Source organism: Ranitomeya imitator, chromosome 1, assembly GCF_032444005.1.
Source record: "Ranitomeya imitator isolate aRanImi1 chromosome 1, aRanImi1.pri, whole genome shotgun sequence".
Classification (NCBI taxonomy): domain Eukaryota; kingdom Metazoa; phylum Chordata; class Amphibia; order Anura; family Dendrobatidae; genus Ranitomeya; species Ranitomeya imitator.
Window position 1 is genome coordinate 981548960 of NC_091282.1, and position 19542 is coordinate 981568501.

General features: G+C 44.5%; 1 protein-coding gene across 2 annotated transcripts in view; it reads right to left on the reverse strand.

The window, feature by feature from the left end:
* Positions 1 to 8293: 8293 nt before the first annotated feature.
* ANXA5 (annexin A5) overlaps positions 8294 to 19542 on the reverse strand; it is a 66203-nt gene continuing 54954 nt past the window's right edge. For both annotated transcript variants that reach the window (XM_069743882.1, XM_069743883.1), the window contains 3 exons: positions 13634 to 13692; positions 10667 to 10789; positions 8294 to 9005 (listed from right to left, as the gene is read on the reverse strand). In XM_069743882.1, coding sequence (XP_069599983.1) covers positions 8943 to 9005; positions 10667 to 10789; positions 13634 to 13692 — 245 coding nt within the window. In that variant the 3' untranslated portion in view covers positions 8294 to 8942. The remainder of the gene's footprint in view (positions 9006 to 10666; positions 10790 to 13633; positions 13693 to 19542) is intronic.

Below are 19542 nucleotides of genomic sequence, written 5' to 3' on the forward strand. Positions count from 1 at the left end.
TCATCCAAAAAGTCTCCTTTAAGCTGTGTGCACACGTAGCAGATTTTTTGCGGTTTTTCGCTATAAAAAGCGCAAAAAAAAACCGCTCACATTAAGCATCCTATTTAATAGAATGCAATCCGCATTTTTTTGTGCACATGCTGCATTTTTTTCCTGAGCGGATTCGCATTCCAGAAAAAAAACGCAGCATGTTCATTAAATTTGCGGAATCGCGGGGATTCCACACACCTAGGTATGCATTGATCTGCTTACTTCCCTGCATTCTATCTTTTACTATTGATGCGGCATAGGCTGCATCAATAGTAAAAAGTTGGTCACACTTGTCAAACGCTGTTTGACAAGTGTGACCAACCTGTCAATCTGTTTTCCAAGCGATGCTACAGATCGCTAGCATTCTGCAAGCTTTTTCCAAGCGAATTAGGCTTGCAAAACGCTAGTTTTCTGCGGGAATATGCATGCCAATTCCGTATGCGATATACCCGCAGCAGGAGGCGCAGAATTGCCGCGGAAATTTCCGCGGCAATTCTGCAACGTGTGCACTTAGCCTTAGAGACCACAGAATCTTCCATCTTGAGAGCTGTGCCACTTGTCCTAAAATCTTTGGACCTGCGTGCCCCACTGGAGCAACCGATGCTCTTATCCTAGTGTGGTCGCTTCTGATGCAGGGGTCATTGTGGCTGCTCAAGCTCGAAATGCTGCTGCTGTGGAGAGGGCTGCTGCGTATCCATCGCTACACTGGTGCCCCTGACTGGCAGGCAATCCACCCTTAAGTACTGTGCTGTAGGGTATCTGCCAACCGGCGCGCTCCTGCAGCTTCAGGTACCCACCCCCGGAAGTGCTCCGGGTGAAAGGTCCCGCACGCGTCAGAGCACGACTTCCGGTTTCAGGCAACGCTCTGTGACCGCAGCAGGACGCAAGGCTGCTGGCTAACCATGCGGTGATGGCACGACAGATTAGACCCCCATCGCGCACCCCACAGCGCTTCCAGCACCAGCCGCAACAGAGACGTTGCCCTGCGCCAACCGACCAGCCCAGGTCTGGGAACTTGTCTTTTTCTTCCTTTCTTCTGCTGCCGTGCCACCATCTCCTGCTGCTGACGACTGAGGCTATGTGCACATGTTCAGGTTTTTTGCGTTTTTTCGCGGTAAAAACGCTATAAAAACTCATTAAAAACGCATACATTATGCATCCTATCATTTAGAATGCATTCTGCATGTTTTGTGCACAGGATGCGTTTTTTTCTGCAAAAATAACGCATCGCGGTAAAAAAAAAGCAGCATGTTCATTAATTTTGCGGATTTTCTGCGTTTTTCCCGCTATTCTATGCATTTGGGGGAAAAAAAAAAAAAGCACAAAAAACGCACCAAAGACGCATGAAAAAACGTGAAAAAAACGCATGCGGATTTCTGGCAGAAATGTCTTTTTTGTCAGGAAAATTTCTGCAAGAAATCCTGACGTGTGCACATATCCTGAAGGTTCCTCCATCAAGGACAGGAAACCACTGATGTGGAGAGAGGAACCGCCTTGAAGGGCAGATCCCCTCTCTGCTGTGATAGGTGACTGGAAAAACATGCCACAAGGATCACAGTTATGGATAGATCCTAGGAACATGATCCTAGGAGTAGCAAGGGGGAAAAAAAAAAAAAATAGAATTATTCTTACCGTTAATTCGGTTTCTAGGAGCCTTCCACGACAGCCCAGGAGGTTGTCTCCATACCCTAATGGGGGACAGGAAGCACAAGAGGTTAAAAACCCCTCCCACCTCCCATTAACCATTACAACTGAACCCATAGCACCGGTTACCTTTTAGGTTCTCAGAAAAAAAAATCCAAGAACATCGGGAGGGAATTAATGCTGTTGTGGAAGGCTCCTAGAAACCGAATTAGCGGTAAGAATAATTCTATTTTCTCTAGTAGCCTTCCACGACAGCCCAGGAGGAATGCCAACCAATTCTGTATTTAGGGAGTGACCACAGCCTGAAGAACCTTCAGGCCAAAGACAAGATCCCGGTTGGACCAGAAGTCCAATCTATAATGCTTAGTAAAAGTGTGCAGAGAAGACCATGTTGTAGCCCTGCAAATCTGCTCTGTTGAAGCACCAGCCCTTTCAGCCCAAGAGACGGAAGTAGATCTGGTAGAATGAGCCTTTAGGCCCGCAGGAACCGCAATATTCAGAGCTAGATATACTTCAGTAATGGCCTTTTTTTATCCAGTTGGCAATGGTACTCTTCGCTACCTTTTTGCCCTTGTTTCGGCCAGATAGATGAACGAAGAGAATGTCAATTCTGATGGATTTAGTTTGTTCCAAGTAGTGTAATACTATGCGTCGTACATCCAAGGTATGAAATCTGTGTTCTTCCGGATTTGAAGGATTGTGACAAAATGATGGGAGGACTATATCCTGTGATCGGTGAAATTCTGACACTACTTTTGGAAGAAAACATGGATCTGGTCGGAACACAATGGAATCATCCCTTATGGTAAAATAAGGTTCTCTAATTGAAAAGGCTTGTATTTCCCCCACTCGTCTTGCAGTAGAAATTGCAACTAAGAAGGCGGTCTTGCAGGACAGAAGCTGTGAGGAACAAGATGATAACAGCTCAAATGGAGGAGCCATAAGGTCCTTTAGAACTATGTTTAAGTCCCATGATTGTCCAAGACAACAAATCTTTGTACCATGTCTTGATGATGAGACCATAAACCTTTTTATCCAACAATGACCTGCAAGGTCTTGGTCGAAGACAGAACTCAAAGCTGACACTTGAACTTTTAGGGTACTTGGCTTCAGCCCCAATTCCAATCATTTTTGTAGAAAATCTAATATTTGTGCGATATTAGGATGGAAAGGGTCAGGATTAGGAGGATGACACCACGAGGAGAAACTCTTCCAAATTTTGCTATATATAGCATTGGTGACAGGTTTTCTAGATTTCTGTAAAGTAGAGATTACTGACTCTGAAAGTCCTTTAGCTCTTAATACCTGGGCTTCAATAGCCAGGCTGCCAGCTTGAATTTTTGCGGGTTCAGATGATAAAAGGGGCCCTGGAAGAGTAGATCTTCTGATGTTTGAAGACTGGTCCATCCACTTTCAATTCTCTGATGAGGTGATACCAGCTCCTCTTTGGCCATGCCGGAGCTACTAGGATAGTCGGGACCTGATCGTCTCGGATCTTCCGGAGGGTCTTTGCAAGTAACGGTATTGGAGGAAACACGTATGCTAGTTGGAACCTCCATGTATGAGCAAAGGCATCTACTCCTTGAGACCTGTCTATGGGGTCTAGAGCAGGGGTGTCAAACTGCATTCTTCGAGGGCTGCAAACAGGTCATGTTTTCAGGATTTCCTTGTACTGCACAGGTGATAATTTAATCACCTAAACAAATAATGAGTTGGTGATTAAATTATCACCTGTGCAGTACAAGGAAATCCTGAAAACATGACCTGTTTGCAGCCCTCCAGGAATGCAGTTTGACACCCCTGGTCTAGAGAGAAGTATGTTATGAAAGGTAATTCAGTACCACAATGGACAGAGGTCAGCGCACATACAGTGACCTGGCAATAACCCAAAAAACAAGAACAAGCTCTGAGACGTGGGAACTCTGTTGACCGCAATCCCTAATCCTCTCCAACCACACTAAAGGCAGCCGTGGATTGCGCCTAACGCTCCCTATGCAACTCGGCACGGCCTGAGAAACTAGCTAGCCTGAAGATAGAAAATAAGCCTACCTTGCCTCAGAGAAATACCCCAAAGGAAAAGGCAGCCCCCACATATAATGACTGAGTTAAGATGAAAAGACAAACGTAGAGATGAAATAGATTTAGCAAAGTGAGGCCCAACTTTCTGAACAGAGCGAGGATAGGAAAGGTAACTTTGCGGTCAACACAAAACCCTACAAAAACCACGCAAAGGGGGCAAAAAGACCCTCCGTACCGAACTAACGGCACGGAGGAACACTCTCTGCGTCCCAGAGCTTCCAGCAAGCAGAAAAAAACAATGACAAGCTGGACAGAAAAAAACAGCAAACAAATAGCAAAGAGGAACTTAGCTATGCAGAGCAGCAGGCCACAGGAACGATCCAGGAGGAAACAGGTCCAATACTAGAACATTGACTGGAGGCCAGGATCAAAGCACTAGGTGGAGTTAAATAGAGCAGCACCTAACGACTTCACCACATCACCTGAGGAAGGAAACTCAGAAGCCGCAGTACCACTTTCCTCCACCAACGGAAGCTCACAGAGAGAACCAGCCGAAGTACCACTTGTGACCACAGGAGGGAGCTCTGCCACAGAATTCACAACAGAAGTAGTTCTTGACCTGTGCATTCTGGCTTGATGCTAGAAGATCTATGTCGGGGAGTCCCCATCTGTCCGTCAACATTCTGAAAACATCAGTCTTCAGGCTCCATTCTCCTGGTTGTAAATCGTGACGACTTAGGAGATCCGCATGAACGTTTACTGACCCTTTGAGGTGTATTGCTGATAGTGAGAGGAGATGTTTCTCTGCCCAGCAAAAAATTCTGTTTGATATTGCTCTCAATTGGTTGAACTTCGGACTCCCCTGGTGTTTTAGATGTGCTACAGTCGTCATATTGTCTGAGTAGACTGACATGTTGACCTACAATCAGACTGCTGGCAACTAGAAGGGCCTTCTCCACTGCCATCAATTCTCCAAAGTTGGAAGAATTGGAGCTTTCTTTCCGATTCCAGTGACCTTGGAATGGGATTTGCGAGACAACTTCTCCCCAGCCTTTTTGACTGGCATCCGTTGTCACCGTCATCAGCGGATCTTGTATCCAGTCCACTCCTTTTTGCAAGTTTGTTTGGATCGCCCACCAGGTTAACGAGGTTTTTACCTTCCCTGGAGTGTACACTCTTCTGTTCAGGAAATTTGGATTTCCGTTCCAGTTTCCTAGGATATGTGCCTGCAGAACTCTGGAGTGGCCTTGAGCCCACTGGACTGATTGTACACAAGCAGTCATTGACCCCAGAAGAGACAATGCAGTCCGCAGAGTAGGAGACCGTTGCTTTTTGAAGTCTAGGACCTTGGATATCAGGTTCCTCTGGTAGGAAAGATTTTTGATTTCCCGAGTCCAAAAGGACTCCGAGGAATTTTATCACCTTTGATGGTAATAGATGAGACTTCTTCAGATTGGGTATCCAATCCAAAAGCTGTAGGATGCTCAGAGTTTTGGAAATTCTGAGAATTTCGGCGGAAGGACCAATTATTAAAAGGTCGTCTAAGTACGGCACTATAGCAACGTCTTGGTTCCTGATACGAGATACAGCTTCCGCCATGACTCTGGAGAAAACCCTTGGGGCCGAGGAGATCCCGAAGGGGAGAACATTATATTGGAAATGTAAGATTTTGTGATTGAACTGGACCGCAAATCTTAGATATCTCCTGTGACGAGGATGCATTGGAATATGGAAATAGGCATCCTTGAGGTCTATTGTTGCCATATATGAATGAGGAGCTATCAGAGGGATGGCTGTTTTTACCGACTCCATTTTGAATTTGCGGTAAGTAATGTATTGGTGGAGAGCTTTTAGATTTATTATGATCCGAGCTTGCCCGGAAGGCTTTTTTACCATAAAAATACGGGAATAATGCCCCTTTCCTTGCTCGTTTACCGGGACCATCGAAATAGCTCTCGAGTTTAGTAAATCATGTACAGGAAAACCAGGTTGTTTTTCAGTATGTATGCCGAATAACTCGTCTTGTATAGACTGAGGAACGGGTTCCTCCTTTAGCCCCATAGTATTCCTCACTGCGGACACCAATTCCTCAATGTATTCAGAGGAAAAAAAATATTTTCTGATTTCCGCAGATTTATGGGGCAACACATCTTCCCATTTCCCTGAAGATGACGTATAAGAACCTTCCGACTCTGACCCAGAATATTCCTGGATCTCTCTCTTTTTGGGAAGTGATGGACCAGGTGAGGATGGTGGTGGCGGTGGAGGGGGGGGGGGGGCGAGCGTGGCCAAAGGTCTGGACCTCTTGTCTAACCAGGGAACGTATTTCTTCAATTAGTGAAGGGTGTTCCGCCCGGATTACTTTGTCCGTACAGGGTTGGCACAACTTTTTCTTCCAATTTAAGGGCATTTTCACATTACAGGTAGCACATTTGCGTTTAGTAACGGTTTTATGGCCAGGCTTGTCTCCCTGAAATGAGAGAGGAAGCGGTATAAGAAGGTATACTTGAATCTACCTTTAAATGGGACCCATCCCTTACTGGGGCTTGAGGAGCGCTGGGCTCTGCAGCTGCAGGGCAAGACAAATCCATGCTTAAGCAGGCTTACCTGAGACGTCTTTGCAGTTTATATAGAAAATAAGACTGCACCAGCGCATGGCAATTAGCCGCCCCTCCCCCTCCGCAGTCCCAGGCAGGCATGCGAGGATGCAGCGTGCCTCACACGCCGTTCGGTAGTCCATAACGCCGGACAGAATATCGCTCCTATGCAGGAGCGCCGACCCAGAAGTGAAGGCACCACGTGACTTCCGGGTCGCCGAACAGCGCGCACAGGAGGGGGAGACACCGGAGAGCTCAGGGAGGCCTCCAGGATGGGATCACCGGCCCGCTTTATCCCCGCAAGGGGACGCAGGAGGACCGGGAATGCGGTCCCGAATCCGAAGAGACGGGAACATAACAGAGGAGGAAGCCCTGGGAGCCTGACCACCAATGCCTGGCCAAGATAAATAAGGTACACTGCCAGAGCTGGCCGCGCAGCGCACCAGGAACCTCTCCATGCCCCATGGGGGACAGGAAAGACACTGGTTAATGGGAGGGGTTTTTAACCTCGTGCTTCCTGTCCCCCATTAGGGTATGGAGACAACCTCCTGGGCTGTCGTGGAAGGCTACTAGAAAAAAAAAGGCTCCAGCTTCTAACTGGCTTGTCTACTTTTACAAATACTAAGCCTGCCTGTTAAAAAATAAATAAAGCAAGCTAGATCTTACTCACCCTCCCTGGTTACAGCACTGCCTCTCCGGTACAAGACCCCATTGATCATGTTGGCAGTGTTACAGCCAAATCATTAAACTCAGCTGGTGCAGACAGCACGAAGCACAATATGCCTTTAAATTGCTGCTGGGATGGGATTGTCAAACATCAATGTGCTACTAGGTGGATGTCTACAATAAAATGGGTATTACTTTAAATGTGCAGCTATTTTAGGCAGTTGTAGAACTAATGTAAAATATGAATGCTTTCAAAATTAATTATTTTAATAGTTGAACATCAATTCTCCTAGGTACACTTGCACAGTTTTTGAAGGAACTCTGCAGGGAGGCTGTTACAAACATCTTGGAGAACTAACCACAGCTCTTCTGTGGATGTAGGCTGGTGAAAAATCAATCTCTCCATGCAGTCCCAGACAGACTCAATGTTGTTGAGATTAATGCTCTGCGGCATCCATATTATTACTACCAGGACTCCTTGTTCTTTCCTCTGAACATGGTCTTTAAAGGACATTGGCTGTGTGTCATGAAGATGAAACAAGGGTGGACATTTCAGCCACACCGATTCAAAACACAGCCAAGGAAACTCTTGGTTTCAGAGAAAGAAAATAAAGATGCTAGAATAGCCCAATCACTTGACCTGAATCCAATAGACAATTTATGGAAGGATCTAAAGCTCAGTGCTCATAGGACCAGCCCACAGAGCCTTCAGGATTTGAAGAGTTTGTATGGATGAATGGAAAAAAAAAAAACAGATTTAGCAAGGCATGTGACTAGTTTCTCAATACAAGAGAAGTCTGGAAGCGGTCATCAACGAAAGTTTTTTTTTTTTTACGAAGCATTACATTTCAGGAAGAATGTTCAATACTTTTTCCAGTGTTAATGTCTCATTATTACACAAATTAATTTTTGGACACCGATGGTTTGATTTTCTTTGCCTGTGTGGATTGGATGGGTTGTTACCAACGTCTGGTGAGAATTTCATGTCACTAGAACCTTTATAAATATATTTACTTAGAAAATGTATGGTGTATGCTTATATAAACACATACAGCAAACGCTTTATAAATGTAAATAGTGCTATCTAAAAGGATATAAAAAAAATAAAAAAAATAAATAAATGATTTCACACTCCATAATCGTCAAAGCTAATCAATTATTTTTCTGATCTGGTTAACAAACTGGTTCAGCAAGAAGCGTTCCCTGCTTGTGATGCAAGCAAGCTGTAAGCCTTCAGGTTTTGCCTTGTTCTGAATATCTACAAATCTGACGTGAGATAGATTTTAATATTATATTAAAAAAAAAATAAAAATAAAAAACAATCACACCGAATCTCATTATTATTTTAGGATATTTATTTCTCTTAAAAGGAAAAGTACAAGTTTAGATGATTCCATGTGCATGAACGAGTCAGGCTGGGCTCGGGTTAGTGCAACATCTGTAACTATGTTCATGACCTAATACTGTGAAAAGCAGTAGAAAAGGTGAGATAACCAGAATATCTACAGAACAGATTTTCATAGAGTGAAATACATGTCTAATCTGAAATGGAGGGGTCTCAGGTGATGGGAAATGGCAGCTACTGGCTTCAATGCAACTGAGGACATGACTAGAAGCCCGGTTACATTATATAAATATTAATGTCTGCTGTGACTGGAATGTATTAGCACCTCAACTATTACCCCAAACTACAAATAAGGCCGGGCTCACATAGTACAGGGCAGGCACATTTCACCATATATTTTACCCTCCATCCCCCAAGACCCAGACACCCAACTGATCTACTGAAACACATCATGAAAGGATTTTACAGTAATCCTAGTTCGGGATAAAATAAGGGTCAGGATGAAAGTGAACATGCAGCACTAGTCAAACCCAGAGACTATGGGACAATATGGTGGGCAACAATGATCTTAGCGATTAGATATAGTAAGTGCTCTCGTGTAATATACAGGCTTTACACATGGTTGCCTCTTAGGAACAGTATTACTCATCGTCCCCACCACATACAAGAAGGAGAGTGTTCCTGTAGTCTCCAGATGTGTCACCCTGCAAGAAAGATAATCTTCAATGAGTCACGCAGAAAAGAACATTTACTTGCCTGCATCAAGTTCTTTGATGGGTACTGCACAACGTTTTAGCAGTTAAAACATAGAAAAACGAGCATTATAGCTAATTTTTAAAACGGTACATTTCACTTAAAATGTTTACAATATCATGATCATATGTTGGGTCCAGAAATATTATGAAAGTGACGCAAATTGACATTTTAGCCATTTACCAAAACGATCAAGATGTAGTTATCATGGGCTTAAAGTGCAGTCTCTCAGCTTTGATTTGAGGGTATTCACATCCTAATTGGAAGAAGGGTTTAGGAATTACAGCACTTTAATATGTAGTTACCTCAAAAAAAAAAAAAAAGGACCACAAGTAAGTTGGACAGTTCTCAAAAGCTCATTAATGAGTTTAATGGGCTGATGAGCTTGGACGTCCACAGTAAACAATTGGTGGATTGCAGAATACTTTCCATGGTTAAGAAACACCCCTTCACAGAATCCACCCAAGTGAAGAATACCCTCTAGAAAGTAGAGTCTACCATAAAGAGAAGACATCAAGGGAGCAGACACAGAGGGTTCACCACAAGGTGCAAACCTTCAATCAGCCTTAATAGAAAGGCTAGATTAGACGTTGGAAAAAAAATGAAAGATAAACCAGCCCAGTTCTGGAAAAAACATTTGAACAGATTAAGCTAAGATCAACCTGTACCAGAATGATGGGAAAAAGAAAGTAGGGAGGAAACTGGGAACTGCCCATGATCCACAGCACACCACATCATCTGTAAAACATGGTGGAGGCTTCCAATGGTACTGGGTCACTAGCATTTATTGATGATGTGACTGAAAACAGAAGTAGCCAGGTGAAGTGTACAGGGCGAGACTTTCTGCTCAGATTCAATCAAAAGCAGCCCGTCTACACTTAAATTGCATGTCCGTTGTTTCATTTAAAATAAAATATGGTGGTATGCAGAGCCCTGAACAAAAAGATTTGGTCACTGTCCAAACATTTCTGGACCTAATTGTAGAAGGTTGGATACACAGTCAAAGGGAATGTGTCACAAGAGCTTTGCTATGTAATTGAAGAGCAGCATAATGTAGGGTCAAAGACCCCGATTCCAGCAAAGTGTCACTTACTGGGCTGCTTGTTGCAGTTTCAATAAAATCACTGGTATCAGCAGAAGATTATCAGTACAGGACTAGTAAACCTGCTGCCATGTAGTCCTCCATATTCATGAGCTGAGTAATTCTGCTCCTACCACCAATTGGCACCTTTCCGAGAACACTGTGTGTAGGCAGAAAGCTGCCAATCAGTGGTATGGGAGTAATTGTATGGAGTACTGCAGATCTAGCAGTCCTTTGAATGCTGAAGAGATAACTGCAAGCAGACTAGAAAAGAATCAACATAGTGATGCCCTCCGATTACATACCAAAAACCTGCTGACAGATTCCCTTTAATATACGATATCAATTTTTTTTTAATAACTTGTAGGTTATAGTGACAGCCAAGATGCAGGACAATTCTATTTAAGCTGGTAGCAGACAGAATGAAAAGAAACTATCCAAGAATTGAAAATTATAATTGTCCTTTTAATGCTGTCTGTTCTGCATCAAAATACTTAACGATTGCAAATAATTGTAATTAATATTATTTACCCTAATTGCCTGGTGCAGAGATTTCCCAAAATTCTTTCGGTACTCCTTCCTGATGTCAAGCAAATCTATTTCACTCCTGGAAACCATAACTCTAACCAGAGTGGAATCATCAGTGCCAGCTCCCTGCATAGAGAGAAATGGAGACCAACATGAATATCGTCATGAAAAAAAACTTGGAGTGCACATTCATGCGTTCATATCCACCTTTGAGCACCTCAATATTTATAAAAAAAAATTAAAAAAAAGGGATCAGAATTTGTAATTTTTATCACCACCACTAGGGGGTGCTCAATGTACAATTTGGAACAAAGGTCTGTAGTCTGTAATAAAAGAGTCATTCATTCTTTCCTGTGCAGCTCCCTCCACATTTGGCTTTTGGGCCATTGACAGATCCTGTACGGAGATAAAATTTGTATCCCTCCCCAATTCACCCGATATATAACAATACACAAGACCTTGTCCATCATACGGACAGCCTTTTCCAAGCAATGCTAAAGACAATTCAGGGATTTGAGCTTTGTTAACCAAAATGATGATTCTTGATCCAATAATATAAAGAAGCGTTTTTTAATCCACAATCAATTCCCCGCCGGACTGGCGTCATCTTTCTCACGAAAAACCAAATGACCACTTGAGAATGATGCCAGTCCGGCGTAGAAACACGTTGTGACACGAGAACCATGTCTTTATATCATTGGATTAAGGATCTCTATTTTGATTAGCGGGTTAATTAGTTCCCCCCACCTTCAAGCTTCCTAGTGGAGGTCATCCCCAGCCTCGGGGCAGCAGCATCCGTTAGGGAGCTTTCCCAGGACTTGTGAATACACACAGGTGAGGATAGAACGAGATATCAGATCCAGGCTATAACAGTATCACCTTATCGTCTGGTGCGCTCTATCCCTACAGTGTTTGTCCATATGATGGACAAGACATTATACATTAGTGTACGAATATTGTGACTGTGTATAGAAAGCAGAGACATTAAATCTCAACATAAACCAACTTTACAAAATGACATAACTTCACTCACTGCTCTGCAATTACACACTAGTTTGTCTTACATAGAAAAGCTTGGCACAATATTGAATTCACATTTACAAAGAAAGAACATTACGAGTTCAGTTTGGTTTTCTTATACGGTACTTGGTTATGTCACCAGATCTGCAAAATACAGTTACATGCTGATGTTTCTTGTGGCCACTAGAGGGCACCCAACATGCCAGCACACGGTGAGAGATCATACATGTGCCCTTATATTATCTGAAGTCTGGCTCCGGTATAAGGCAGTCTGCAGCGTTACCTTGTATGTATAGGACAGCACAGTATACAGGGTCCTGCACAGATAGGCAGACTATGGGGATGCTTTTCCTTCTACCCTGCATAGGGCTTATTAGTCACCTCATTGCCCTTACTGTATATAATAGCATATTATACACTAGTTAAAAAAAACAGTGGCTCAAAGAGGTGGTATAGAAAGTATCTAAAGCTCCCTGTATATCCACTGACATTGAGATCCCAGCATCACCCACACACCCTTGTATCTGAAATCGACACATCTACACAAGTACATGGCTGGAGCAGATTTAGTTCTCTGGCACATGGACAGCCCAAAGGGGCACCACATTTATTAAGAGACTTCAATAAAATGTGTCATGCTTTACTACCGCAAGCCATCAAGACTGGAGTTTCATACAGTCATTGTTCTATAAACTTTGAACTCTGTGTTAAAGGGGTGGTGCCACCATGTCTTCCTGCAGTGTAACAATATTGTATCATACAATTATTAGGTTCTGTAGAAGGACGTAGATCTGGGGATTTATTCTGATGGAATATAGGCTGAACTGGATGGTCAAATGTTTTTTTTCGGCCTTGCTGACTATGTTACTATGCTACAAAGTAATGCTGTAGACATGTAAAGAAATTATTTGAAAATAGTAAAAAACTTATTCAAAATTAAGCCCCATTTAAAAGCAAAATACCTTTGATCGCTAGTACGGCGCCCCCTGGTGTTAGCACTACTGGCATCTGTGTCAGCCCATCAAACCCCCTCTTCTAGGGGCCAAGCATGCGCCGTTCCTTCTGCCTCAGGTAAGCAGGAGGATCCTCCGCCGCCTCAGCCAGCCCATCTCTTCCGGCACAGCGCTGTCCTGCCGGCAATTCAGCGGCTTACACTGAGATGCTGACAGCAATGGCTTCGCTTCGCACTGACAGGGTATTACTGCAGACATCATGCTGACTCACAGCCGGCTGCACACTGACTAATCCCAGGAAGCCGGCTGGCAATCGGCATGACGCCGACAGTAGCATCTTAGCAGAACAACCGGAAGAGGAAGAGCTGCTCTGAAGTGGAGCAGATGAATCTGCAATGTGTACACACTGGCCTGGGAAAGGACTGACACATGGGAAAAGGAGTGTGAGGGATTGAGTGAATCTAAGAGAAATCTATGCTAAATGAATGTGTACACAATATATATTATACACACACAAGCACAAGATGAGTAACATAGGGGGGAGTGCTTTAGAGGTGAATTAATGAGCACACAAGTGTTAGAAGACATTACATTCCAGCTTCATGTTGGTCCATATTTTAAGGGACTATTGGGGGAGGCCACTATAAAGGCAGTGATTGCCAGCTGCGGTCCCATGGGCCTTCTTGTGATCACTCCCACAATTTCTCCTATTCACTATGACATGAACGGAGCACAAGCGAACCAGAAGGCATTTTTTATTCACGTTAAATCAACTTTAAACATTTTCTGTGAACATTTATACCTATTTAAAAGCTTTTAAAAACACCAAAATGTGTCATGGCACATCCCTTTTAGGTTAGGCAGCTTTAGTGTTGGCATCCATACCTGACGCCCATTCGGTCATTTATCAGTTCCATGCTGCGCAAATCATAATCGCTCCAATTCAGATACAGGGTTAAATACCGTGTAATAAGTTTTTTAGGTCGCGGTACCTTACCTTTACTGCATTATGCAGAGTTTCTGCAAGATACGCAGGGACACTTCGGACACTCTTCACTGAAAACAAATACAAAGCAAAACAAGTCATTGCCGAATATTAATTTTTAAATATCACAAAGTTTATCATCTTCACTTAAGTGGAAAAAGTGATTTTTCTGTTGAAAGTCATTTTTCTCTACACAGTGATCATTCACTCAAACTGCTCAAATCTGTCCACAGATCTTTTTTCATTGAGAGAAGATTACTGATGGTGCCTATACAAAGACTATGAAGAAAGGGCCTAAAGTATACAAGCAAGGAAATTCCACCAGCTTCTGGTGCCTACTGCTTGCAAAGAGGAAAAAAAAAAAATTTGAAAAATGCATGATATACGGTATCTATTGTCCAAAAAATGGTGTAATTCCTCATGTACACAACTTATTCTGAAAAGTCTCCTGAAACAGCTGCAGATGTGTGTTCAAGCTGGTGTTATAAAGTATTCTAATTTACTGAGATAATGACTTTTGGGTTTTCATTGACTAAGCCATATTCATCAACATTAACCCCTTTACCCCCAAGGGTGGTTTGCACGTTATGGACCGGGCCAATTTTTACAATTCTGACCACTCTCCCTTTATGAGGTTATAACTCTGAAACGCTTCAACGGATCCCGGTGATTCTGACATTGTTTTCTTGTAACATTGTACTTCATGATAGTGGTAAAATTTCTTCGATATAACTTGCGTTTATTTGTGAAAAAAACGGAAATTTGGCGAAAATTTTGAAAATTTTCGCAATTTTCCAACTTTGAATTTTTATTCTGTTAAGCCAGAGAGATATGTGACACAATATAGTTAATGAATAACATTTCCCACATGTCTACTTTACATCAGCACAATTTTGGAGACAACATTTTTTTTTTCTACAAAGTTATAAGGGTTAAAATTTGACCAGCAATTTCTCATTTTTACAACAAAATTTAGAAAACCATTTTTTTTAGGGACCACCTCACATTTGAAGTCATTTTGAGGGGTCTATATGGCAGAAAATACCCAAAAGTGACACCATTCTAAAAACTGCACCCCTCAAGGTGCGCAAAACCAAATTCAAGAAGTTGATTAACCCTTCAGGTGTTTCACAGCAGCAGAAGCAACATGGAAGGAAAAAATTAACATTTTACTTTTTAGTCACAAAAATGATCTTTCAGCAATAATTTTTTTAATTTCCAAAGGGTAAAAAGATGAAATGGACCTCAAAGGTTGTTGTCCAATTTGTCATGAGTACGCTGATACCCCACATGTGAGGGGGAACCACTTTTTGGGCGCACGGCAGGGCTCAGAAGAAAAGGAGCGCCGTTTGACATTTTCAATCTAAAATTGGCTGGAATTGAGATCGGACGCCATGTCGCGTTTGGCGAGCCCCTGATGTGCCTAAACAGTGGAAACCCCCCACAAGTGACCCCATTTTGGAAACTAGACCCCCTAAGGAACTTATCTAGATGTGTCATGAGCACTTATATCCCCCAAGTGCTTCACGAAAGTTTATAATGCCCGGGCATGAAAATAAAAAATCCTATTTTTTCCACAAACATGATCGTTTAGTCCCCAATTTTTTATTTTCTCAAGGGTAAAAGGAGAAATTGGACCCCAAAAGTTGTTGTCCAATTTGTCCTGAGTACGCTGATACCCCATATGTGGGGGGGAACCACTGTTTGGGCGCATGGCAGGGCTCAGAAGGAAAGGAGTACCGTTTGACATTTTCAATCTAAAATTGGCTGGAATTGAGATCGGACGCCATGTCACGTTTGGCGAGCCCCTGATGTGCCTAAACAGTGGAAAACCTCCACAAGTGACCCCATTTTGGAAACTAGACCCCCTAAGGAACTTATCTAGATATGTCGTGAGCACTTATCCCCCAAGTGCTTCACGAAAGTTTATAACGCCTGGGCGTGAAAAAAAACAACCCTATTTTTTCCCACAAAAATGATCATTTAGTCCCCAATTTTTAATTTTCCCAAGTGTAACAGGAGAAATTGGACCCCAAAAGTTGTTGTCCAATTTGTCCTGAGTACGCTGATACCCCACATGTGGGAGAAAACTACTGTTTGGGTACACTTCAGGGCTCGGAAGGGAAGTAGTGACGCTTTGAAAAGCAGACTTTGATGGAATGGTACGCGGACATCATGTTCCGTTTGCAGAGCCCCTGATGTGCCTGAACAGTAGAAATCCCCCACAAGTGACCCCATTTTGGAAACTAGACCTAATTGGGAACTTATCTAGGTGTGTGGTGAGAATTTTGAACCCCCAAGTGTTTCACTTAAATTTATAACGCCCGGGCGTGAAAATAAAATATCCTATTTTTTCCTACAAAAATGATCATTTAGTCCCCAATTTTTAATTTTCCCAAGTGTAACAGGAGAAATTGGACCCCAAAAGTTGTTGTCCAATTTGTCCTGAGTACGCTGATACCCCACATGTGGGAGAAAACTACTGTTTGGGTACACTTCAGGGCTCGGAAGGGAAGTAGTGACGCATTGAAAAGCAGACTTTGATGGAATGGTACGCGGACATCATGTTCCGTTTGCACAGCCCCTGATGTGCCCAAACAGTAAAAAAAAAAAACCACAAGTGACATTTTGTAAACTAGACCCCCAATGAACTTACATAGATGTGCCCCCTTTTTGGAACTAATCTACTGTTTCCTGTAAAGTAAATTAGTAGTGCATGGAGGTGTGGTACAATCTGAAGCAATCCTTCATACACAGGCCAGGTTTTTCGGGGCAGGTGTCGCATTGATAAGTGGTGTCCTTGCGTATTCCCCTTTTGTAACACACTCGGCACCTTTTTTGCGACCTACCTCTTTTTGCAGTTTGCGGGACCTCCCCCGGGAAATGCTGACCTGGTACGATACGAGCACCTTCAGTTCCGGAAGTACTGGGGCCCGCTCCTTCCCTCGTGCCAAATAACAGGGCCTTAACCACTACCTCCTGGAACTGAAGGTACGACGTATCGCTGTGGCGTGCACATTGTGACAGCAGGAAAGCGTTGAGCATTGCCATTTGTACGATGTACACGGACAGCTTTTTGTACCACACCTTGGCCTTCCTCAAAGCACTGTACGGTTGGAGGAGCTGATCGGAGAGATCAATGCCCCCCATGCTTTTGTTGTACCCCAGTACACAGTCCGGTTTGCAGACCTGTGTAGAGGTACCCCGTACAGTGCTGAGGGCACTGCCATCACCGTGTATGGTGGTCAAGAGAAGGACATCCCTCTTGTCCTTGTACTTGACCACCAGCAGGTGGTCGCTACATTGGGCTCTGCTCTCACCTTTTCTGAGCATCTGCCCAAGTAGCGTCTTTGGGAGGCCTCTCTGATTTTTGCGGACAGTACCGCAGGCTGCGGTACCTCGCGCAGAGAGGGATTTGTAGAGTGGGATGCTGGAATAAAAGTTATCAGTGTAGAGGTGATAACCTTTATCCAGCAGTGGGTGCACCAAATCCCACACTATTTTCCCACTCACTCCCAGGACAGGGGGACACTCAGGCGGTTCAATCCTGCTGTCCTTCCACTCGTAGACTCTAAAGCTGTGGGTGTACCCTGAGGTACTCTCACACAGCTTGTAGAGTTTGATTCCGTACCTGGCCCTCTTGCTGGGCAGGTATTGACGGAATCTGAGCCGCCCCTTAAAATGAACCAAGGACTCATCCACGCAGATGTCCCTTTTGGGCACGTACACTTCACCGAACTTTTTGTTGAAGTGTTCGATGACAGGCCGAACTTTGAACAGACGGTCAAAGTTGGGGTCATCTCGTGCGGGACACTGTGCATTATCGGAATAATGCAGGAATTTATGGATGGCCTCAAAACGCGTTCGGACCATGACCATTCGGAACACTGGAGTGTTGAATAAAATATCAACACTCCAATATTGCCGAACTTCTGGCTTCTTCAGGAGCACCATATGAAGCATCAGGCCCCAAAACTGCATCATTTCAACTGCGTCTACAGGAGACCAGTTAGAATATGATGAACTGGTGTTTTGCTCCAAAAATTGACGAGCATACAAATTAGTTTGCTCCACCATGAGGTTAACAAAATCCTCAGAGAAAAAGACTTTGAAAAAGTCTATTTCTGTGAGGCCGGTGGTGTCAAAACCGATTCCTGATTCTGCCACAAAATCAGGAATCAGTGGCTCGTAATTTTCGGGGGGCGAGGTCCATACGGGGTCCGAAGAGGGGCGCGCTGGTTCATCTTCAGGAGTGGGCCCTGCCTCATCTTCATCTTCATGAATGATGGGCACTTCTTCTGTCCTGCGGCGTCTGCGTGGCGGTTCCGCAGGGCCGGAGGAGGAAGATGAGGAGGAGGAAGAGGATGAGGAAGAATCAGAAAAATAATGAAAAGTGGGATCCTCTCCCTCGCTATCAGTGTCGGAGGCAAGGAAAGCATATGCCTCCTCCGCTGAATAGCGCTGTTGGGACGAACGGGACGAGCGGGACATTTTTTTTATGAGTATGGTGCTTGGGTGTAATTTATTGGGAACTATGTGTACGTGTGGGGGGATAGTGTTTGGTGCAAACTATTCTTAAAAGAAAAAGCTAAAGGGAAAGAAAAAGTAAAGGGGAGAAAAAAATACCTGTGAAAGGAAAAGTCTAAAACAGCAGGCCCTAGCTCTGATAAGTGAACCGCGTCAAATTTCGGCGCCTGCTGGGTGTACGAACGGGGATGTGGAAAAAACGCCAGGCACGAGAGCTCTAAGTGACACGGTTCACTTATCAGAGTTCGGTGGCTGCTGGGTGTGCGAACGGGGATGTGAAAAGGGAAGGCACAGATTAGACGCGGCGGCTGGGGGAGCGCAAGGGGATGGGGGAAAAAAAAGAAAGAAAAGGCACGGATTAGACGCAGCGGCTGGAGGAGCGCACGGAGATGGGGAAAGAAAAAAAGAAAAGGGAAGGCACAGATTAGATGCGGCGGCTGGGGGAGCGCAAGGGGATGGGGAAAAAAAAGAAAGAAAAGGCACGGATTAGACGCAGAGGCTGGAGGAGCGCACGGAGATGGGGAAAGAAAAAAAGAAAAGGGAAGGCACAGATTAGATGCGGCGGCTGGGGGAGCGCAAGGGGATGGGGGAAAAAAAAAAGAAAAGGCACGGATTAGACGCAGAGGCTGGAGGAGCGCACGGAGATGGGGAAAGAAAAAAAAAAGAAAAGGGAAGGCACAGATTAGACGCGGCGGCTGGGGGAGCGCACGGGGATGGGGAAAAAAAGCGAGCACGAGTGTTGATAGGTGAACTGCGTCACCAATCAACGCTCGGCGGCTGCTAAATTTGGGCACGGATACGGCGCAAGGAGGGGGGATTGGAGAAGGGGGGATGGGAGAAGGGGGGATGGAAGAAGGGGGGATGGGAGAAGGGGGGACGGGAGAAGGGGGGACGGGAGAAGGGGGGATGAATAGAGATCGGGCCGGGATCGGGGTATCAACACTTACGGTTTGTAGTCTCTCTTCTTTCTTCTCTCTTCTTTCTTTAGCTAGAATTGTGGTGTCACAGGCTACTGTGGCACCACAAGTCTCAGCACAGGAGGGGATCTCAAAGCGTGACCGCTCTGAAGGAATCCTCACCAAGTGTGAGGATTCCTTCAGAGCAGTTACACAGGTCAGGGGCAGGTGAGACAGGTCACAGAGCGGTCACACCGCTGCTGTGACCTGTGATTGGTGGGATCGATGATCACATCGATCCCACCAATCAAAGAAGGCCCTGGTGACGCTGGTGTTGCTATGCACCAGCCTATGATCGGAGCTCACAGCTCCGATCATAGGCAGGTCACCGGCAGGTCACCAGCAGGTGACAGGCAGGTGACAGGCAGGTGACCGGCAGGTGACCGGCAGGGCACCGGCAGGGCACAGCGCGGTCACACCGCTGCTGTGCCCTGTGAT